This window comes from Phycodurus eques, chromosome 6 (assembly GCF_024500275.1).
Source record: "Phycodurus eques isolate BA_2022a chromosome 6, UOR_Pequ_1.1, whole genome shotgun sequence".
Lineage (NCBI taxonomy): Eukaryota > Metazoa > Chordata > Actinopteri > Syngnathiformes > Syngnathidae > Phycodurus > Phycodurus eques.
In genome coordinates, this window is record NC_084530.1 from 27,057,370 (window position 1) to 27,073,196 (window position 15,827).

General features: G+C 40.4%; 1 protein-coding gene across 4 annotated transcripts in view; it reads left to right on the forward strand.

Moving 5' to 3' along the window:
• Positions 1-503: 503 nt before the first annotated feature.
• Positions 504-15,827, forward strand: part of myh10 (myosin, heavy chain 10, non-muscle) — a 50,085-nt gene continuing 34,761 nt past the window's right edge. For all 4 annotated transcript variants that reach the window (XM_061678591.1, XM_061678593.1, XM_061678592.1 and 1 more), the window contains exons 1-3: positions 504-653; positions 6,048-6,432; positions 11,959-12,115. In XM_061678591.1, coding sequence (XP_061534575.1) covers positions 6,088-6,432; positions 11,959-12,115 — 502 coding nt within the window. In that variant the 5' untranslated portion in view covers positions 504-653; positions 6,048-6,087. The remainder of the gene's footprint in view (positions 654-6,047; positions 6,433-11,958; positions 12,116-15,827) is intronic.

Sequence of the window (15,827 nt, forward strand, 5' to 3'; positions counted from 1 at the left end):
CATTGTTGATGCAATGTCTCGTAATGTCAACAGAGGGTACCATTGAAACATTTATGAATGAAACCAAACCCTATAAAACAACTTTTTTCCCCCCTAAATATTTAGTTAAGTTAGAGCTATATTACACTTTAGTTGCACACCACTAACATAATATTAAACATATTGTTAAGCGAATTCACTTAATGTCTAGAAAAAAAATATCGATAAAGCCAGAATTGGTTCAATGTAAAACATAAAAGAACAGCTAAAATAAAAATAGATGCCAGCAATAGTCGAAAGATAAAATACGAAACGATACGATAAAAAATTTCGGCATTATGGCTACTGCAGCAGCATCAACGGCCGGTCCGCAGTGTCGCTCTTGTCAAAATGGAAATCGTTTCAAACCAATCGCAGTCGAGTATTACACTCCCGTGAGCCAATCACATTGCGGATATACGTTGTGGGCGTCTCCATGTGCCACCCTTCCCTCGCGGCCGGCAGGCGTTTGGTAGAGAGGCGGGTGCCGGATGGTGGAGGACCACTGATGAGAGCTGTGAGCGGGCAATAAACAACAAGGAGAAGAAGGAGAAGTGACTCTTTTAGCTCGCATTCCACTTCCACGCGGATACCGGTAAACTCCACGGGAGGATTTCCTTCACCTGCTGCGTGTGGTACGTGTTCCAAGACGGCCGTACGAGTCTTTTTGTGTGTGTGTGTGTGTGTGTGTGTGTGTTTCTCTATCGTTTTCTAGCGCCTTGTAGTGGCTAGCAGTGGTGCGAGTGAACGGTAGCTAGCGGATTATTCTCAATGATGGAGGACCTAATGCTAACCGGCTTCGCTACATTTCAACAATACGCCTTACAATGAGCTCTCCGTCGATGTAGTTATGGGGAATAAAGGACTTTGTTCCGGGGGTGGGAGGTAAAGAGTTTGAAGCGGTGCGGTCATTGTCCGCCTTGCGTTGATTTGATCCCCACCCAGAAGTCTCTTGAGCCGCCCACACCCATGAGGGGATTCGGTCTCCAGTCGCCCCCTAAAAAATAAAAGTCAGATTTCCACCCTCAAGTCAACACGCTCGCCATTGTAAATCCCCTGTTCAGGTTCGCATGACTGTGAAAGGAATTTGAAAAGTGTGCGTTCATTGTGTGGTGACATTTGAACCGAGTTCGTGACGTCGATTCATCTTTTCGATCACTGCAACTTAAAGCTAGCCGCTTAGTAAACTGATGTAGTTCACGAACAGTGTACGTTTTAATTCGTTCTAAAACTAAAACTCAATTTAGAAATCAGTTTTCCCCAGACCCTCTTAAAAAAAAAAAAAAAAGCAGCACTGTGTTGTATAAAAACGTAATAACACAATAGAAGATAACGTAAGGAAATGAACTGGTTTTGTAAAGTGATAATGGAGTAGAAATGATCACACACTAGTGTTCGTGTGTTGGTGTGTGCCTTCAAGGGGTGTGGCCTAGTGAGTGACATCAGGAGTCAGTTCAGCACGTACAAAGACGTTTTTGGCGACAGGCGCTCTAGCCCAAAAAAAAAAAGGGCAGCCTTTTTTAAAATTTAGTCATACAATTAAGAAACGTTTAACTTATGTAATTATTTCCAATAACACAGTCAGTAAAACAACTATTAACAAAGGAGGTGAAGGGAGGCTAGAGTGGATATGAAAAGTCAACACACCCGTGTTCAAACGACAGCTTTTTGGAAGGAGTGGCGCTAGGGGCAAGGCGGGAACAAATGTACAATTCTCCCAAGGGCCTAAATAAATGCTTGTCCGTTTCTAAAACGCCTTGTGTATAATTGATCACAGAGAGGGGTCAATTTATGTTAAATATCGACAAATGAAGATAAAATGGGCTGTACAAAAGCTGCATTTCTTGAAGTTTTGTGCATTAAAATATTACCACTGTGATCAGTTATTATGCACACATGTAGATGACAAACTGAAGCAAAAGTTTCTCAAGAAATCTGAGGTTATTTTGGAAAATGATTTTGACAGATTTGTCGATTGTACTTGCTTTGTTTCACATTAAAACAGAGGGGAAAACTCATTGTTATTTATTATTATATTAAGAAAGGTAGGATTTTAGTGGTCCGGCCCCTTTGGCAAATCAAATTAGGCCCCTGAACTACGATGAGTTTGACACCCCTGGGCTAAGGGGATGCAGTGAACCACAGCAGCCACACTGATCCCCCTCCCCACTATTATTCTGTGACCTGACCCAGTTTTGTGTCCAACAGGCGCCTGCCGGGTTCAAGCATGGGACCCGCTTGTGGCTTTGACATCTTCCAGCATTTGTCAGTAAATCTTGTCCCACATGACTAGCAGGCTCGCTGCCCGGAGAGGTTTTGCCTCAACAAGGCAGTCAGACCGCATCATCTACCGTGCCCTTTATCACAATTTATTGGCAGAATATGTGATGCAACTCTGGCTTCGGACCCCTTAAACGTAGCAATGTGGCTGGCTACTCTGCGTGTAATGTTGGGTACACAAAAACTGCTAAATGGGCCGAATTGGAGCATTTTTCCTCCCTTCCGATAAAGGATAGCAAAGGTCTGATGGATGTAAATGATTTTCCTGAGCGATTATCTTGTGATTTGGGGGTGTGTTAAGAGTGATTTCTCCTCCCTGAGCTGCTAACAATTGTCAGCAGACATTTGGTTTTGTGGGTGGAGCGTGCAAAATCCTCTCGGACCCTCCACATCCCGGTCACCGGCTCCTTCCCTCAGGTAGGCGCTACCGATCAATGCAAACTAGAACTAGCAGACATTCCAACAGCTTCTTCCCTCTTGCAATCAACTTCTTAAACAGCTAACCTACAATTCCATTGCAGCATGCTGCCAATTTCTTTTGTCTGAGTTTGTTGTCACATTTCTGTCGGGCCAATTATATGCTACTCGTGCACTCACTGTAGTAGTCTCGCCACGCTGCACAATTTGCATATCCGTTGTTGACCAATACTGGCCACTCACGCCAAAGTAGCACCTGCCCCATTTGCACACTGACTGAGGAGTATCTGCAACATTTGCACAATCAACATTATCCCAGATTATCGCACTACTCGTCACGTTAAACCGCATACTCTCGCCCTTTGCACAATGGTCGTTGCACCAGACTATTGCGAGATCAGTCATTCGAACTGCTCTAAGTGCTAGAGGACTCTGCATCTTTTTGCACAATTGTCAAAAATAATAATAATAATAATAATTGTACAGGCATTACCAGATAACTAGCAACCCTTTATTGCTCAGTGACTTTTTTTGTCAATGTCTTTATGTCTCAAAAGTGTTCTCTGTCAATTGACTGTCTGTTGTCGTAGTAGAGCGGCTCCAACTACCGGAGACAAATTCCTTGTGTGTTTCTTGGACATACTTGGCAAATAAAGATGATTCTGATTCTGATTCTGAGGGTACACCACACACAATAAAAGCATTAAAATACATGCTGCGGACGTTTTTACTCATCATGTAAAATCAATGATTAATTGCTGTTTTTGATTGTACTTAGAAGATGGATGCCGCATGGAGGAAGCTCAACACTCCATTGCTAATGTGGTACTAAAGTAGTTGAGGATGAATCAACAGCACCTTTGTTGGTTGCAGCAGAGCACTTCAGTTTACTGCAGGATACGATTAATCAACAATCAGTTCCACACAAATCATAATGAACAAGCTTGACACTAGGGCTGCAGCTAAATATTTTTAGAATCGATTATTCTATCGATTGTCCCCTCCATTAATCAAGTAATCAGATAGATGATTTTGCATTATTAAACAACAAAATGTGCATGTGAGTTGCAGGTATTATTTTTGTCCACTTGGAATTGTCATCCTCATTTTCCACTGTAGTATCTGCGACTTTGAATGTGTATGAGTTCAAAAGGCAGGCCTGGTCTGGTGAGTGACTTAAATGTCAGTGAATGAGAGTTTAGGGTTGACTTGCCATTAACTACCAAACCCGTTAGCTAGTCTGTGTGTTGAGTGATTCTGCGTGAGTTGTGGCCATCGGCAGCTTGTGTAACGTGTGTTTATTTTGTGTTTCTTTTCTTACCATTTGTTCAATAAATAGATTGAATCTGTACCGGCGGTTGTGTCTATCCTTGACAACTTGCGGGAGGCATAACAATATGTCCTAACTAGCGATGGTAGGCTCTATGAAACGAGCTAACATCCATATGTTACCTTGTGTTCTCGATTGCAGACGTGTTGTTGTGGTACACATTGCACGTTATCTTCTTGTTAAGTGTGAACATGTTGTTGTGGTACACATTGCACGTTATCTTCTTGTTAAGTGTGAAGTTATCCCAAACTTTGGCTGTTCTCTGTCTTTTATGGACTCTTGGCTTGCCACCATCGCTATTTCTAAACAGATGCAGTGGTGCGTGCGACTCCAGTAACAGAAACTGAAAAATGATCCCCGCGTTGAAGCAGAGATTTTACTTCAACCTTTTTTTTTTGTAAACAAATGATTTGAGATATTTGAATAATTGTTACACCCCTAATTGACACTATAACCCCCCCCCCCCCACACACACACACACACACACACACACACACATACATCGAGTCAGCTTTTCTTAGAGTCTCTTCTTAGATAAAATGATAGACAATGTTACGTAAGCATCTCAAATGATTTTTGTACACTGCAGTCGAGGTTTCCATGGGTGATTTCAAATGGTTACGTTACTGTACATGTGGGCTGGTTATGTGAAGGGATGGAGGCCTTCTGAAGTCTGCGTGGGCATCAATACGTCCACAGAGACTTAAATATGTAGGAGGGATATTTTAAGTGAAGCAGAAACATTACATTTGCCTTATTTCTTTAGAAATATTTAGTTTGATACTTGATTATCTCATCAGATGCATCACCCATGTGTGTTTTTTTTTTTTTTTAGATAAAAGTGAATCAGAGGTCTCTGATTGCTTTTCTTTATGATTTACTCTCACTCATTTTTTTCTCTTCATTTAAAACATACAATTTGTGAAAAAATAATCTTTTCAGAACAGTGATGGGATGATTATTGAATCCGTAAACGTCATGGCGTCAATAATATCAATAATAGGAATTGGCATAGTACAGTCATTGAAAAATCGATTTAAAGTTCTGTTGATTGGGTCGAGTTGATTGTCGAATTAATAGCATCTTGTGGCAATTTATTGAAAATGGAATGCATCGCAGAGGCACTGTTGATTTAGTCTCTACTAGTTTGCTGTCTAAAGAAGTGAATGAGGTGTCAACATATGGACACAAAACATTCACACCCACTTTCACACCTATGGCCAATTTAGAGTTTAACGTAAATATTAGGGGGGGAACGGGGGGACGGACACATGCAGACTCCACACAGGAAGGACGGTGCAAGATTTGAACCCAAAGCCTCAGAAATGTGAGACAGATCTGCCAACCACTAGGAGAATACTATGCCACATATTGTCACCATCTCTTTAAAATAATCAAAGAATTGCAAATGAATATTTGGTTAGTTTCTCACATGTAAATGTACTTGTGGTATTATAGAATATTTTGGCCGACAACTGTGTGTAGTCCCGTCAAAGCAATAGACATTTGTTGATTCTGGTCTTAGAATGTTTGCAAAAGTATGTTTTATTATGCTGTTTATGTCCAGCTATCTTGTGTTTGATGCTTTAAAAAAAAAAAAAAAAAAAAAAAAAGGGTTCTCGGTTTAATACAGGCAATATTTGCGTTTCAGTTGCAATGGCTGGAAAAAAAATTACCTTTATACTTATTTGACATTTTATTTTTTTCTTGTATTCCTTCAATTATGTTTTTGGTTTGTTGACAACAGTTATTTTTCTTGTAACTGGTCAAAAGACTTGAGAGCCTAGAGACAAATCAAATCCAATTCTAGTGCTATTATTAGCTATTTTCAGCATTACAGTGGCGTCCATCAAATATCCAGCCATTAAAAATTATGATTAAGAGCTTGTGACTAAATCTTGGAACCTTCCCCCTCAAGGCTGTTGAGTCATTTTTTGTTTTAGAGCGTGAATGAACTCCATAAAACTTATATAACCCATGATACTTTGTGTCTCGGCTGCAGGTGGCCAAGTGAGGAGCGCTGCTTCTGGTAGCCACTTGCAATGTCACAGAGAAGTGGGCAGGAGGACCCGGAGCGGTACCTCTTTGTGGACCGCGCCGTGGTCTACAACCCGGCCTCGCAGGCCGACTGGACCGCCAAGAGGCTGGTATGGATCCCGTCGGAGCGCCACGGTTTCGAAGCGGCCAGCGTACGAGAGGAGCGCAGCGAGGAGGTGCTCGTGGAGCTGGCGGAGAACGGGAAGAAGGCCTCGGTCAACAAGGACGACATCCAAAAGATGAACCCGCCCAAGTTCAGCAAGGTGGAGGACATGGCCGAGCTCACCTGCCTCAACGAAGCGTCCGTACTGCACAACCTCAAGGACCGCTACTACTCGGGCCTCATTTATGTAAGTACTTTTGTCCTTTACAGTGAACCACCATTTATTGGATGAGAAATGTTCCATACCCACCTGCAATGGGTGAAGAGCAGCAATTTAGACATTTCACCTTATTTAAACACATTGTAAATCTATTTCAACACAAACAAACAAATTGCAAGCCTAAATAAAATGTCTACAAAATACCGCCACCGCAATTCCGTCGCCACCTGAGGAGTTCATCATCCGTTTTGCAGAGTATAGATGCGGTATCGGTACATACAGTATCTGAGAATTTTTAAGGCATTGGTTTTGGTGCATCCTTACTTTTTACTGAAATTGGCAAATCTCCGAAATGGCCCACATTGCACCCAGATAACAACTCCCACTAGGCTCTCACTTGAAAAATGCCTACATCTTGTCTCTGCTGAATCACTCCCTCACTTTGTTTTTCTTAGAATGTTATTAGGTTGAACGAAATCCAATTTATTAAGATTTAGAAACCATTTTTCTTTATCAGAGTATCAAACTCTGGAAACTTGTATGAACAGGTTTTTAGTAACATTTTGTGCTGTCATACAAATGTTAAAATAAACTAACCACTGTTAATTAAACAGTTAAATAATAAAACACACTTAACACTTTTTATTTTGATCAGGATATAGTTCTGGAGTGATTTTGTGCTGTCAAAGTAAACATAAAACTAAGACAATTACACGTGTATTTAAAACAACTACTAAAAAAAGGCTCTGCAAGTTTCTTGCTAACATAGTATGGAAAACGCCATTGACATGCTCACGATTAGCATCTACAAGGGGGTTTTGGAATTCTTTAAGCAACTGATACTTGAAGACAAACAGTGGAGCAACACATGTAGGCAGACAATATCAAATACTCACAGGCATCTATTCTTTACCCTCTGGGAAAAAAGACATTGCAGCTTATTGAGCCACTGAGAATAGTGAAAATGTAAACACAGACAAATGAAGAATTATTGTATTTTCTTTTATAACACTGGGCCCAGGGGTGCATTTATTATGAAACAAGACATTCCCAAATGAATATCACCACTAATTTGTAGTATTCCTGGTTCCTCAAAGGGCTCTTTAGATTTCCCTTTCAGCGGGTATGGCATCATCATGTCCTACACTAGTCGTCCATTCCCCCTTGTGATTATGACCCACTTAGTGACATTGCATGCTTGGAATAATCCCGATTTGGAGCGAGTGGGCCACCTGAGACACTGGCAGAGGTTTCACACATGGAGAGCTTTTCTTGCTGCACTATTGTGAATGTATGGGATAGCAATGGAATGGAGCTGACACTAAAAATAGCGAATATTCTTGTTGGAGCAGGGATTAGCTGGTGCAACTCACTGTTTATATATCCATAAAATTAAGTAGCGTGCATGTCAAGCACAGTTGGTCTTTCTTCTAAGAGAGCATTCTGTTAATGGAAGAGGGAATAAATCCAGACAAATCCGTCATCTACAAACCATTACTGAGTCACACCGTAGTCAAACTACCTTATGTAAGCACTTGGTGTTTTTCACTGTCAGTCGACAGCTGAACAGCACAACTCTACAAGTTCTATGCTAATTTGATGATTGCTGTTAAAGAGGGAACCCAACTTTGTAAAGGTGCTTGGAACTTAGTTAGGTGCGGTATACAATTAGTGGTTGTACAGATTCGTCGACTTTACTACTCCACAATGACGTTTAGAGCTGGACGTTGACTCGTCACTAATCCCGTGTTTTTGGCTTGAGTAGGCAGCGCTTCAGGGCTCCAAACTAACATTTTGTTTCCTAGTAGCACGTTGGCCTCGAGCTTAACATTTTGTGGATGCAAGCAGAAAAGGAGGGGCACACACTGTAAATCGACTTGCAAAGTAAATCTGTCAAAACCAGCGCACGTTATTCTTTATTCCTCTCTGTTGTATTGTTTGGACAGTTCATAATAGCCCCAGTAGAAAAGAAAGTATGTTCAGAAGAGCATAGTGTATTGAGTCATTTGTGTGAATTCTCACTGTATTTACAGTAAATGTACTATAGTTGTGAGAGTCCTGCCCCACTTCAAGTTGAGACTATTTATTTTCACGACCATTTATACCGTCGTACGTATACCTTATATGTTTAGGCACTGAATTAGCACATATTTTGTTTTTTAAAAACTGGATCAATCTTTTTTTTTTTTTGCTATGGTTTAACAAAATATGTATTAATATTTCTATATTGATCCAAATTTCAGCATTTTTTTTCTCCCTTGCAATCAAAGTCAGTAAATGCCTGATTATTGAATGTCTCTGAAAGATTATCCTGAGACATTATGCCTGTGGTGTGGGGTGTGTGAAGAGTAATTGTTTTCTCTGAAAACGATTTGGACAGCAAATGTAAATGTTCAACTTGTAGTTTAATGTTATGCATGTGTGTGGTCAACATCAGAGTTCAGCCAAGACACAGACTGGGAGGAGTTATGGTTATGAGTGTAATGTGGTGTGTTGGACATCTCTGGAGTACACCATGTATAATAAAAGCAATAGGAACACACATGTCCATTTTAATGTGAGTCTCTCACTTTTAAAAAAGAATCTGGAAAGATGTCTGAAGCTCACTTTAGAGAACCTTAAGGAAGCATTTGTGGCTTCAGCGAAAAGTCAAGCAGCTATTGAAGTTTACATCATTTTGCTCTGCTTTTTGATCATCATTGCAGCTGTCTAAACAGGTCTCAGTGCAAGTCTGTATTATTGATGCAAGTCTGTATTATTGCTTATTAAGCGGCTACACGCTCATCTTTAAGTGGCATTGATGATGCATAGTGTACAAGGCTGCAGAGTTTTTGGGCCTGGCCTGTTGAGCGACATCGGAGTCAGCGAATGAGACGAGAGAGTTTCTGGCTGTTAATTGGCTAAACCGATAGCCACTCTGTGTTGCGTGACTCGGAGTCAGTTGTGGCAAACGACAGGTCTCGTCTGAATATGTACTCATTTATTGTGGATTCAGTGCATCACAGATTAGTTTTAAATGTGTTAAATTTAAATGTGTTAAATAGTGCAATTACTCACCTCCACAAGAACCTTTTGAGCCTAAGTTAGAACACATTAATTCACTTTACCTCATTTCATATGGGGGAAAAGTCAATGAACTCCACACAACAGATTGTGTTGGAGTTATATATTTTTCTATTCTCAGTATGAGGTTTTTCTGAGACTGTTTAGCTGCCTGGTGGGATTACACAGAGCGCCACACAAACTATGTTCACTTTGGCGCATTTGAAATTCCACAGTTGATTGCTTTTTTTGGCCATCCGTTAGGTTTGGAGTGTGGAGCTTTACAGCTTTACCATTAGAATTCTTAGGCACTTAGATGGCATTTCGTGACCTTTTAAGTGTCCGAGCTAACATCCTGTTCTAACAGCCAACAAGCTGTCAGAATTTACATTGGAAAATATTTAGAAGCAGTCCACTTAAACACTGATAACAACAGCTTTGTCTTTTGCGGATTCTTGAGATTTAGAGCAAAAATAGAACTGTACACACATCTACTTTCTCAGTTTGTGTAGGCACACACATTTGTATGAAATGGTAAGCATGACTTAATCTCTTCTGCATATCTTTTGCATTCAAAGTGAGGTGTAGTTATGTTTGAATGAAGCGCACAGGAGGAACGGTCTCTCCTTGCCCATTGAGAGAAACTGAAGCCCTGTTGCTAAGCAGTTTATGGTTCACAGACATTTATTTGTGCATTCTCTGAGTGGTGAGGGCCATTTAAACTGTGTCAGAATTCCTCCCTCTTTACCCCAGTTTCTCATTATAGTGAAGAGCCAAGATGTGCATTGTGCCCAAAGGGTCTTGATTTGTATTTCGGGATACAAACATAATCTATTTGCAATTTTCAGAGAATTTAAAAAAAAAAAAAGATAAATGCTTTATTGGCTGGGGTCCAGTCATGGCTGCCCGTCTAGGCGGCCAACCTCTTGCCCTCAGGGGCCCGCTAATCCCACAAATACCCCCTGGGATCCACTGTCAAGGGCAGCCAGCTGAGTCATTCCTGTCTCCACACTGCCCGTGGCCCATGCTGGGTCGGTAGCAGTGATCTGTCTGTCTGGCAATGTGCCCACCGTAGGGGGTCCATGAAGGGGTTACTGTGGCATACAATATGTACTAGAAGTTTAGTCGATGCCAGCTAAAAAGGTTTGAATATTAGCATGATTAGTTACGAACAGTCATTTTACATACCATGAGACAAATACGGTTTGTTGATGACTTGTAGCACACGTCTTTGTCAAAACCGTCTGCTCACATGGAAGAGATGTGAGCGGTAGGGGTACCGGTGGCCATCTGGCGATCTCAAAAGAACACAGACTCTACACGCATTGCACGACTCACTAATGTCCTTAAAATGTACATTTGAAAGTTGTAAATGAAAACAAACATGCTATATTTGCTACTGTTTCTCTGGTTAGTTGACTTTTTTTGTTCACAAAGCACACAGAGAAAATAGCGACAGTGACAATAGCAGTGGTTGTAACTACTCATTTAGGGACAATTCAGTCGTAGCGATGATGAATGTTCAATGGGAATGTGTTGTGTATTAACCCTTTACAGTGGCATGAACTCCTTTGGAATGTACATTTCACATTTGCATTTAAATTATATAAGTAGTGAAACACAGCAAGCCCACGCAAACCAACCCAAATTGAATAATTCTACGTATGGCTCTCTAATGATGGTTTGAGGGATAACTGTTTGCCACCAGTTTTCTTGTTAGAACTGTAGGTCTTGTGGCCAATTTAGTGCCTATATCCCTTTTTTCTCACCATCTATTGACAAGTGACCCATATCTAAAATTAGTGTGTGTATGTTAGTGTGTATACATCTTTGTTGTGCGCATTTATTGACATCCAGCTAGCAATGACTGTAATTATCGTATCTGTCTGCTTACCATGCAGAGATCTGATTCCATGTTTTTTTTTTCTGCTTACACTGCCATGACGCATATCTAAACTATTAATTTAATTAATCGCACCTTGATAAGCGAGGAAAGTACTGTGAAAGCACAGTGTGTTTTTGTTTTTTTGTTTTTTTTTGCCTCATGAATCAAGAGATTTGATCCCCGTCATTGATATGTGATCGAAATAGCCTTAATCCCGTCGGTGTCTACTGCACAGCCTCACACACTCTTGACTGAATGGAGTGTTCAGGGATTAACCCGATAAGGGCCGGTTGGTCTGCATGTCTGTTTACATGCTGTGCATTACGGCATCTTATTTCGGTCACTCATTTATAGATATCAGGGGAGAATTAACACCACTAAGAAAAGCAGGTTCACCAACTACCCAATTTGTTAATTTTGATACTAAGTTCATTTCAATGTGTACAGGAAGCAGCTAATAACTGCAAACTAATATATTCCTTTTTTGTGCTGAGACACTTTCCAATTAGTGTTTAGCATAAGCAGCCCATGTTAATAGAGTAAAAGCAAGTAATCAAATATTAACTGGTGACCACCGGAATTGCATATAAATTGACTTTCATATTTTGTTTTGTTTTTTTTAATAGACGTACTCTGGCCTCTTCTGTGTAGTCATAAATCCCTACAAAAACCTCCCCATCTACTCGGAGAACATCGTGGAAATGTACCGGGGCAAAAAGAGGCACGAGATGCCCCCTCACATCTACGCCATCTCAGAGTCTGCTTACAGATGCATGCTACAAGGTAAGTCGGCTGCTGTCACACACTACTGTACCCAGGTGTGAAATGGCCTATATTGTACAGTAGCATCATTTGTAATCAAATACAATACACCATATGCTCCCCATATTTGATATCCCTGCACTGTATGTGATCATAACTTCAGCTGATGTCACACTCATTGTACTTGGATGAGTTCATTAGGTTTAGAAAAGAATATTGGTTCAGCCTTAAGACAGAGAATGTCTCTTTCTCATGATTAACAATTGCTTGTTTTCGTCTTGGTGGCTGTACTGTCCACACACAGATTGCATCCTTTGTGTGTTAGCTGCTTAGCCTAGGCAAACACATGTTACTCATCATGTGGTGCTGTTTAGTTGTTAGAGAAACAAAGGACTCTGCAACTCCACCCCAGGCTATTCGATTTGTAAGCTTAGTTTAAATCTCTCTTCCATGGTGACTCAAAACACCTTAAAATAGCTTTTTTGATTGTATCCCGTCAGCCCAAAACTTGTGACTGAAGTCCTGAATTATGTGACTGAAGTCCACTGAATTGCATCTTCAAGCATCCTTGTTGTTGGCGAAGTTCCCGACACTTTGAGTGAACAGTGACCGACTGGGCTCAGAGCAACAAGAACACAGAGGGTGACCCCATTGTGCTCGACAATAAGCCCTTTGTGGCCGGCGAGTGATGGTGGCGACAAACTGGATAGCCCTGTCGCTTCTTTCAGGCTTCAAAGCCTGTCAAAGCAAAACTTAATAATCTATTTTTATACTTTCATGCCTGTCCCTTTAATATTGAAAATCAGCAGTATAAGCAAAATATTTCCGATTGACTAGTTTAACATAGAAACTGACGATTATTAATTTAATCAAATATTTTTTTGAGGTCGCTGATTTTTTTTCCATTTTTTCCCAAAAATTTAAAAAATCTATTTTTAGCGGCTTCTGTGGACTGCTGACGCAGACTGTTTACAATGAAGATATGGCGTTGAACAGAAGCGAGCTAGTTTGCTGAAGAGGCATAGTTTTGTCCATCATTTTGGATCGGTTCAGGGTTAGGGTAAGGGTTGAAACAGACAATTTTTACAATCTCAAATTTGTTTTGAAAATGTATGACAAGAAAGGAGCCTCGTGGGCTCAACATGGTGAAAAACATGGTGTCAGTTTATAAGACGCAAAAGCAAAAAGCAGTCATTTATCTACACACTTGAGCCACTGCAATGTCGGTAGCAGCTGTTATGACAAACTATATAAATGCTTATCCAAATGCATTACACACTTCACCGGGGTTTATTACCATCAAGTCACAATGTATCTATCGCTTTTTACCTGGCTCCTTCCTGTGGTGTGACTTTCCAATAAGAGTATCTAGAAGTTCACCAAACATTACAGCAGCATAAAATAACCTTCCCACGGCTGATTAGGCTAGAAATAAAAAGAAAGTGCCTCATCAGAGATGGTTTTTAGTGTAGGGGTGACACTGTTACATGTAACATACTTAAGAGACCAATAAAGCTGATTCTGATTCTAATGTTCTCAGGAGCCTTATTTTCCTTGCCCAAAAATGTTTATTAACTAGGAAACCTACCTGGCATGTAGCTTGAATATTATATACTATATGCAGGATTTATTTATGTATTTATTTTCAGTTTCGGGGACAACAGTTAATTCCTATTCATCTTATGTTCAGTCACAGTTTTGCTGTTATATATTAATCCTAAAAGTCATCTTTTTGTTAAGTTATTGATGTTAAATTATCATTTAAAATGTTTTATTATAATGTATTTAGGATTATGTTAAAAGGGCCACTTTCTCCAAATTTGAATAATATAACTGTCATTTGCTTTTGCTTTTTATTGAACGGGGAAAAAAAGCTATTAAAACCGGAAATTAGATTCTGGGGGGGAAAAGAATGAGAGTGGAATTTTTATCACTGAGGACCGCTTTTGTGTTCTGGAGGCTTCCGGTTTCTGCATCTTACTTGTGTCTGCGGAATCTTGGATTAGGATTTCCTTTCATATCTTTAGTGATGTCACAAATGTTTCTTGTAGGTCCACCTCTTAATACTAGGTTTTCAACAAGCGCAAAGAAAATATTTTACCCTCTCATTATTAATATGCAACCTGCACAAATGTCATATTTCGTAATGTGAGCAAGGAGAGAAACACTAACCCACCACCGTTCCAACCCATTTCCTGTTGTGATCATATTAGAGTGAACAGTGTCGTGCTTGGAAAAAGAGGTTTGTAGGTTGGAGATTAGTGGACGCCAGCTGCTGTGTGGGGACCCTGAGCATCTCAACAAGCTGATTAATATTAGCGATTATCTAGTTTGTGTTGTTATGAAGATGGTCGGAAAGCCATGAAAAAGTTTCAGCAAATTTTGATACATTTTGGAATAAGTCCAGAGTGTGTAATTCTATACCGCCATTTGACAACATGACATGTTGCCATTTGGACTTACATATTAGGGTTTCCAGGGTAAGTACAGAAGTCAGAAAATAACACTTTCAGTAGTCACACCACAATATCTGTTATAGAATTATTTTGTACGATTGTGTTTAGACTGCAGCAGCAGTTGCCATCTCAACAGTGCATAACGTTTGGAACTGTTAGCAAATGATGGAATCCTGTTATTGGCTAACGGGTTTCCGAGTCTCGCAGGTATCTGTTAATTACCTCTACATTGCTGTATAGCCCACCGACGCTCTGATGGGCTGTTTAATGGGGTGTTACCTAAGATGAACAGAGTGCATAAGCAGACCAATAAAACTAAATGCACATCTGTTGTTGATCAGTGCCCTTATTTTTCTCCTTATATGATATGGCTATTTGAGTCTTCTCGGACTCTAGCCGTGCTTTATGAATAATAGAAGCATGTTGAAGGATGTTATGTCAGCAGTGATGGGTTTCAAGCAAGCATGAGCAGCCCTTGAAGGGTCCCGAGGTGGGATATTGAAACAGGGGGTCTTTGTTTCAGTAAGAAATACCCCCTCCTTGAGTCTCCCTGGTGTTTAATCACAACCTTGGGTTGATGTCTCTCAACCTCCATGTTGGATCAGAGAGGGTTTTTCAAACGGACGGTTCTTTGACATCCATTGCAAGACAGGCTTTATCTCAAAAGACAAAAGTATGACTGTCATCAATAGAAGTTGTTAATCGAGTGCAATGTGTTCTTCATGACACTGAACAGTGAGTGTATGGCGTAAGCACAGCTAAGAATGTCTGATAAAATGCTTGGGAATGTCTGTAATAACAGAGCATACATTAAGAGAAGGCTTTGCTCCACCTGGTAGCAATTCTAGCACACGGTAACAGCTCTCATGGCCCTTTGAACCAATAACCTAAAACCTTCAGTTCACCACACCACATACATCGTACAGGAAATGTCTGCGATTCAGCACATTTCTAAAAAATAATGCAAATAGCTCTCGAGCAGTGACTGATAGTAAATCAATGGAACAATTGTGCTGTGCGTCCACAACAACTGGACCAGATGTGATGTGAATGGTGTAACCCATATGCCAGGAGCAAGTAGCAATCAGTAGGAAGTAGCTACTGTTGTGTTTTGAATGGCAAAATTTGAATTCAAATGCGACTTTTAGAGGTGTATCTTTTGGTAATATCGATTGACTAGAGCTGCCAGGAAAAAATGTGCTAATTTTACATATATATAATGTGAGCAAATTCTCAAGTGGGAACCTCCAGAACTGGGAATGCAGCGGTCATAATTT